General features: G+C 38.5%; 1 protein-coding gene across 1 annotated transcript in view; it reads right to left on the bottom strand.

Annotated features, from left to right (window-relative positions):
• Window positions 1–4,245: 4,245 nt before the first annotated feature.
• Window positions 4,246–8,398, bottom strand: part of LOC117507789 (la-related protein 4-like) — a 37,245-nt gene continuing 33,092 nt past the window's right edge. Inside the window, exons 13-15 of the mRNA XM_034167589.1 lie at window positions 5,276–5,409; window positions 5,020–5,185; window positions 4,246–4,494 (exon numbers count right to left, since the gene is read on the bottom strand). Coding sequence (XP_034023480.1) covers window positions 4,246–4,494; window positions 5,020–5,185; window positions 5,276–5,409 — 549 coding nt within the window. The remainder of the gene's footprint in view (window positions 4,495–5,019; window positions 5,186–5,275; window positions 5,410–8,398) is intronic.

The following is an 8,398-nucleotide window of genomic DNA, read 5'->3' as shown; positions in this document are numbered from 1 at the left end:
AAGACCTTGAGGCAACTTTTTGTGATTTGGTGCTATACAAATGAAATAAATTGAAATAGAGTTAAAATAAACTGAAGTAAATATTTAAAATAGACAAAAACTGTTACATGCATAAAATGGACAAAATCGCTTGGTTTCAGTTCAGAACGCTCCGGGTTCAAATCCCACCCCTGCCACATTTCTCCATGTAATGTGGATTTGCGTCAGGAAGGGCATCCGCCGTAAAACCTGTGCCAATTCAACATGCAGATCCACCTTGGATTTGCTGTGGCAAGCCCAAGTGCAAAACAAGGGAGCAGCCGAAGGGACTTTTTTTTTTTAAGTCAGCTGCAAAGTGGTACTTTAAAATACTAAAGCCTGATTTATGTTCCTGAAACTCTAACTCCGTGGCTATGCAATGGCATCGACGTGCGTGACCCCTTTAAAGTTCTCTGTCATTTTCCACAGAGACAGTGGCTTTCTCTGGATTAATTTGTCCCTCAACAAGATCCACTTCTATATGCAATCATCAATGTCCAAACCAACGTCAGGTACGTACAGTTTTCCTCCATGAATTGCAGGTCATTTGAGCGACTTTTTTTTTCTCTCGACTCCCATGTTGTGAAGTTGGTCATAATTGCGGACTTTTCTGCCAAATGTATTTGATCAATAATCAAAATATAAGTTGGCAGGCGCAGTGCAAAACTTAAAATATGACGGGAGAGGAAGGAATGAAAACGTAGAAGTGACAAATCACAGCCCTTTGTGGTGTCAGTCATTTAGCAGGTGGGCACCAGGCTCCAGAGAGGATTTGCAGCCACACAGAGAGCTCTGATCTAAAACAGTTTGGTTCATCACACCGAGGGATATGTGTGAAACTCAACACCATGTTACAGTGCAGGCAACAAGCAGAATTTTAATTATCGCCAACCTTGAATGAAAGCCAGCCTCGTTTAGGTCCCAAGTCTGAGCACAGTTTAAAAAAAGTTAAGAAACACCACCCAAGCTTTTAAATCAAGGAAATATGGTACTCACTTTCCTCAAATCGGCTAGTGTCAGTGTTGAACTTTATTTTGTACCTGTTGTGAGTGGGCACATCTAGACTGCTCTGTCTGGTACACGTGAGGGGTTTTTAATAAAAATACATTATGATGGGGTGGGACATTTTGTCCTGATATACAAAAATCCGTTATATGCAGTGTTTATTACAAGGAAAACCATGCAAAGCACTGGGACTTTTGATTTGTCCGGTGAGTGCGAATATCTTTTATACGACTGTTTAGGTGAGTTTTACTGTGTATACATACACATACCAATGTATCAACAAGCTTGCCGAAGTACAGTAAGTTCCATTAATGTCAACAATCTGTCTAGTCATGTCTGAAGGATGTGGCAAACTATTTTTCCCCCACCCATAAGTGGATTAAGTACAAAAACATATGCAGTACTGCTTAGACCACAAACAATACTACTCCACTTTTCATCCACTATCCCGCAAGAGAAAATATCGTGGCTCTAAAGTCATCATTGCGTACATTTCCTCTCAAATTCACTCTCACCAAGAGCTACTCTAACAAACTTACAATATTTACAATCACAATCAGTACTATGATGTGCAATATCCTCACATCAAGTTTCTGGGCTTGAATGTCACAAGGGTTCTGTGTGGTGTTGACATCCTCTCCCTGCATCTCAGCAAGTTCTGCCCAGGTACTCCATGCAGTCCAGCTTGTATTTCTGAAAGCCACAAAAATGACTGAGGCTAAATGCCACCTCTGGAGTTTCCCCATTTGATGTGAAGACCACCTAGCAGAGGTGCATCTAGTCTCTTGACTAACACATTTTTATTTTTGTTTTGTTCCTGGGTACACAGTGTGTTTCCTAACCCGTTATGCCTTAAATAAATAGAAAATAGCTGTTATTCCAGAGAAACTTTGCTTCTGTGATCAGGACAATGATATTTTGAAATTTGTCTGTTTTCAAGAATATTCTCGATTCGCCTTCACTACTACTGAGTAGTCTTCTAGAATATTCTTTAACTGTTCGAACTGTCCAGAATTTTCTAGAAGTTTCCAGAATGATCTAGAAATTGAGAAACTTTTAGAACTTAAAAGTTTGTGCTGAATGTAGTCATTTTTCCATAGACTTTAGACATAAGCAGTTGAAATATAACACTTAGAAGCCAGGAACAAAAATTGTGTTACATAGTGTTATATGCTAATATAAGCTCCAGGCCCCTCAACCAGATAAGAATACAATGTATCATTACATATGACGCTGAACCCACTTTCCCAGCAAGTTAGAATGCACACTTTAAGTACGTAGTCAAAAATAAATAAATAAACCTCATCCACATCAAAACTCAGGACTTCAGCGGTCTTTAAGAATAAAGAAGTCCACTGACTGTCTCTCGCTGAAACCTTTCGATATCTACATCAAGATGACCGTCAATCTTCCTACACAGTCGACATTGACATTCCAACTTACTAAATTTCACTTCACCAATGATCATGCATTTGGTTTCAACACAAATCATAACTCAGCATGATCCTAAGCACAGTCCTTTAATTTTGAGTATCTATCAAGTCTCAGGCTGACTGAAAATTATGTTTTAAAATATTACACTTAAAAATATGCATTTTCTGTGTTGTAGAATAGTTATATTAAAAACAAAAAAAAAAAATCACAGTGCAGCAGACTGACAGCTTAGTAACCAACATAAAAATACAGTAAAATCATAGCTTTCTTAATGGTTCCTGTAGAAATCCATCTATTCATGTTTAAGAGCTCAACCATCACTTGTTGATGCTCTCTAGAATATTTCAGAAACAACTTGAATCTCAGATATTTTCAGAATTAAAATATTTCAAGATTGTTGCAGTAATTAGATTAACCAGGCTCTGCTCAGAACCATCAGTCTATATTCAGTGAAATATTTATAAACACTCGTTTCAATGTGGTTTTAAACTACAAGCAAGTTTACATTAACAGAAATTAAACTCATGGAAGAAACATTAAAATAGGCTACTGCTTGGCAAGCAACTCTATGTGAAAATATGAATGCACATTTTTCATCAGTGATAGCAAAATATCCAAGACTTCTATGCACACAAATGGCTCATTTCTTGCATTTTTAAAATTTGTTAAAATCCTTTAGTGAGCACTTCACCTTTGCCAAAATAATCCATTCACTAAGGTGGTGTGTCACAACAGAATGCTGATTAAACAGCATGGCCATGATAAAGTCAGATGTGGCAGTCTTGGGTTGGTTTCATCTGGTCTGTGGTTGTGATGCCAGCTGTTCTCACAAACATCGAAGGTAGCTTATGGTAATGATACCAACAATCAATTCACCGGTAGCAGCTCCGGTAGACATTCCTGCTTTTGGCATGCTAATTGCACATTCCCTCAAAACAAATGACATCTGTGACATTGTGCTGTGATGCAACTGCACATTTTACAGAGAGCTTTAACTGTAGCCAAACCAAGACATATTTCCACCAATAATAATGTAATTTAATCAGTGTCTAGAGATATGCCACAGCTGGATAGTAGGATAGGATGGATAGTCTTGGCAGATGTGATGTGCTCAGTAACATGCATTTCAATAAGTTTCAATAAAATTTGAGAGACATGATTCTTTTGTATGCATACAAGAAAATGTACATCTTTTACTTTAGTGCATAAAAAGGAACAAAAGTAACAGCATCCCATTTGTTGTTTAGTATATTTCATAGGTGCACTGTAATCTTTAACAGACGCTGTGATTCAGGACACTCACAGCAGACTGCAGAGCTATGTGGGACCACAGACAACTAATCTACCTGGTCATAATTTATATGTACAGATGGATCGCATCACCCTACTCACAATTTCATCCCCAACACACTCACTCAAAAATATCAATAAAATACTCTGGCAATACTGTACACGTTATTTTTTTAAAAGTGTAAATAAGCAAGTCTGGCAGACTGAGTGCTTATTCCTGAGAAACTGATTTCACTTGTCTTTCAAAAAGGCATTAAGTATTTTTTTACGTAGTCGGTCGACATAAGTATACACGTCTCTTTAGAGAGATAAAAGGCGCACGTGAGCACACACACACCTCAGTTTCTGTTTCTGAAATATTCCTTTAGCTATTTTAGTGAGCTTGGGGGAATGTTCTGTTCCTTGCCACTATATCTGGCTCCCCACTGACGGGAAAACCTCTTTCCATTGTTTGCACTTTGTTGTTGATCACGGGTCTTCAATCCTGCACTTTTGAATCTAGTTGGACCATTTGCCCCGCGGAAGGAGCGCAGGGGTTGACGAGGGGGCCGGTTTTCTCCTGGTTTTCTTTGGTTTGTCAATAGAATGCTTGGATGAGGTCTGAGCCTCTACCACCTTGTTGACTTTGAGCTCTTGGAGAGGTTGGCTGGCCGTGGAAGCCGGTGGAGAGGCAGCGATGGTCTGTGTCACTAGTGGGTCCTTGGCCAGCCGCTGGCATACTTCTGCATAGCTGAGCTTCTTTGTATCCTAATTTCAAAATATAGGTGTAAATTAAAAGTTTAAGCAATACAATATTTAAAAGAAATTAAGGGCTAAAACTCACTAGACACTGTCAGTGTTCCACTGTTTAACCCAAATAATTGGAACAATAAAAATACAGCACTTTATCTAATAGACTATTATGCACCATAGAATTGGGCTCATCAGAAATCCCAATTTCTTCAATGAAGAAGGCAGATAATTTAATTCTTATGAGAAATTGTAGCAGCACACTTTCCCCCTCACTGCATATGGGAAAGGAATGAAACCTAGCATGAAAGGTATTTTCCAACCAACATTCTGGAATCTGGCATACAGCAATAATATAGTGAAATAACCCATAATGTGATTTATCACATTTATCACTGGAGGAATCTCAAGAGCCAATTCAGTGAACACAACTGTCACTTACAGCGAGTGTGTTATTTGCTTTGACTTCTTCAGTCAACACAAAAATACACAATTGAGTCTTACAAGTCAATGTAGTGCTACAGATCAGAAAAATCATCTTACTGGTTCTGAGCCGACAGCTGGTTTTGCTGCTGCTGTAGAAGCAGCCTGACTTGAGGTGGAAGCGTCGTGTTCTGAAACTACTGAAGGTACAGTCTGCTGAGACGAAGAGGTTGCCTTTTCTGGAGTTGAAGGTTCAGCATTTTCCACCATTACTTGTGCAGGACCACTGGATCAACAAAAATGGCAACATGTGTCAGTCCATCTGTAAATGTTCCTGCTCTTTCCTGACATTTAACTAGTTTGGAGTAAAATTTACCTTGCAACTGGTGGTGATGCTATCTGCACTGTCACAGGAATAGATATGGTAGCTGAGATCACAGAACTTTGTTTGCTCACAGGATCCTCTGAGACAGCTATGTGATGAGTTTCTTCAACATCTTTGATTACAGGCTGAAATAATGAAGCATTTAAATGGTTACAAATGTACAGAACTAAAATGTACCATAATTCCAAACTACAAGCTGCATTTTTTTTTTCAAGTTGTTTGGCTGGTCCTCTGACATATTTTAAAGCTACTTACATGTTTTTTTTGTTTGTTTGTTTTTTTAAAGGAGAGATTGTGTTATCATCCAAAGCCACAAGATAGCACTGTACATGTGTGACAAGCTGCTCCTAGGTACTGATCTGAATGATGTACCATCTGATCCACACTCTGGAGCAGAAGATTGCAGTAATGCACTGATAAGCTGGATGCCAATTGTCATAAAACAAGATGATTATCTGAAGGAGTATAGTCCAGCTCTTAAGAGAATGAGCAAAACTAATAAAGCATTGCTCTCAAACTAAATACAAGTGATGAAAGTGGGGCATGGAAAAATCTGATAATCTTCGGCAAGGACCAAAGGCCCAAAGCCCCTGGAGATCTCATATGCATTCTGGTGCATTTTCAAGTTTATTTACCCAACAAAAAAAAAAAAAGTTTTTTTTGTTGGGTAAATAAACTTTTGTTGGTTCAGGTCAATTTTTCCATCCAAGTCTTTTCACGCAACTTGTATTGTGCTGCCAGCCTTAAAAAAAAAAAAAAAAAAAAATACACTGTGGTTCAGAAAAGTACAGCATAAAAAAAAAGACAATTATTATTCAACAGCGAGGTCTGTACGGGGAAATATCACACCGAGGTGTAAAGACAGACCGAGCAACAGCGAGGTCCATGAAAAAAAAACAAACAAAAAAAAACACCAAGGTCTGATATTCCCGTACAGACCGAGCAAGTGAGGTTAATAATTAATTTATATACAACCCCTGGCAAAAATTATGGAATCACCGGCCTTGGAGGATGTTCAATGAGTTTAATTTTGTAGAAAAAAAAAAAGCAGATCACAGACATGACACAAAACTAAAGTCATTTCAAATGGCAACTTTCTGGCTTTAAGAAACACTATAAGAAATCAAGAAAAAAAATTGTGGCAGTCAGTAACGGTTACTTTTTTAGACCAAGCAGAGAGAAAAAAAAATATGGACTCACTCAATTCTGAGGAATAAATTATGGAATCACCCTGTAAATTTTCATCCCCAAAACTAACACCTGCATCAAAACAGATCTGCTCGTTAGTCTGCATCTAAAAAGGAGTGATCACACCTTGGAGAGCTGTTGCACCAAGTGGACTGACATGAATCATGGCTCCAACACGAGAGATGTCAATTGAAACAAAGGAGAGGATTATCAAACTCTTAAAAGAGGGTAAATCATCACGCAATGTTGCAAAAGATGTTGGTTGTTTACAGTCAGCTGTGTCTAAACTCTGGACCAAATACAAACAACATGGAAAGGTTGTTAAAGGCAAACATACTGGTAGACCAAGGAAGACATCAAAGCGTCAAGACAGAAAACTTAAAGCAATATGTCTCAAAAATCGAAAATGCACAACAAAACAAATGAGGAACGAATGGGAGGAAACTGGAGTCAACGTCTGTGACCGAACTGTAAGAAACCGCCTAAAGGAAATGCGATTTACATACAGAAAAGCTAAACGAAAGCCATCATTAACACCTAAGCAGAAAAAACGAGGTTACAATGGGCTAAGGAAAAGCAATCGTGGACTGTGGATGACTGGATGAAAGTCATATTCAGTGATGAATCCCGAATCTGCATTGGGCAAGGTGATGATGCTGGAACTTTTGTTTGGTGCCGTTCCAATGAGATTTATAAAGATGACTGCCTGAAGAGAACATGTAAATTTCCACAGTCATTGATGATATGGGGCTGCATGTCAGGTAAAGGCACTAGGGAGATGGCTGTCATTACATCATCAATAAATGCACAAGTTTACGTTGATATTTTGGACACTTTTCTTATCCCATCAATTGAAAGGATGTTTGGGGATGATGAAATCATTTTTCAAGATGATAATGCATCTTGCCATAGAGCAAAAACTGAAAACATTCCTTGCAAAAAGACACATAGGGTCAATGTCATGGCCTGCAAATAGTCCGGATCTTAATCCAATTGAAAATCTTTGGTGGAAGTTGAAGAAAATGGTCCATGACAAGGCTCCAACCTGCAAAGCTGATCTGGCAACAGCAATGAGAGAAAGTTGGAGCCAGATTGATGAAGAGTACTGTTTGTTACTCATTAAATCCATGCCTCAGAGACTGCAAGCTGTTATAAAAGCCAGAGGTGGTGCAACAAAATACTAGTGATGTGTTGGAGTGTTCTTTTGTTTTTCATGATTCCATAATTTTTTTCCTCAGAACTGAGTGATTCCATATTTTTTTTCCCCTCTGCTTGGTCTAAAAAAGTAAACATTACTGACTACCACAATTTTTTTTCCTGATTTATTAAAGCCAGAAAGTTGCCATTTGAAATGACTTTAGTTTTGTGTCATGTCTGTGATCTACTTTTTTTCTACAAAATTAAACAACTGAATGAACATCCTCCGAGGCCAGTGATTCCATAATTATATATTATATATATATATATATATATATAAAAAACATTAAGGGTGTAACGATACATGTATTTGTAGTGAACCAGTCCGGTACGGGACGTTCGGTTTGGTACAGGGCTATGCACGGGTGAGTTCGCGTTGTGTGTGTTTACCGTAATTTCTGGACTATAAAGCGACACCTGAATATTAGCCACACCCACCAATTTTGAAAAGAAAAAAGAAATTGTATATAAATAAGCCGCGGGTCTCCACGTTGTAACATGAGATATTTACACAGAAAGATGTTAGAAAGATTAAATGTGCACCAGAAAAATGCTCCCCCCCCCCCCCCCCCCCCCCCCGAAGTGTTGCACGTAAATATTGATGCGCACGTCATCTAGCGTGCATGCACAGTGTCCCTGCTACACACAGAGAACTGAGTAATTTTATAAGTTTTTCTTGAGATTTCATTGCGTGTGCAGCCAGGATCGCATGGAGCTTGTGGTAAATGA

Source organism: Thalassophryne amazonica, chromosome 3 (genome assembly GCF_902500255.1).
Source record: "Thalassophryne amazonica chromosome 3, fThaAma1.1, whole genome shotgun sequence".
NCBI classification, from domain to species: domain Eukaryota; kingdom Metazoa; phylum Chordata; class Actinopteri; order Batrachoidiformes; family Batrachoididae; genus Thalassophryne; species Thalassophryne amazonica.
This window is presented reverse-complemented; position numbering and strand designations above follow the sequence as displayed.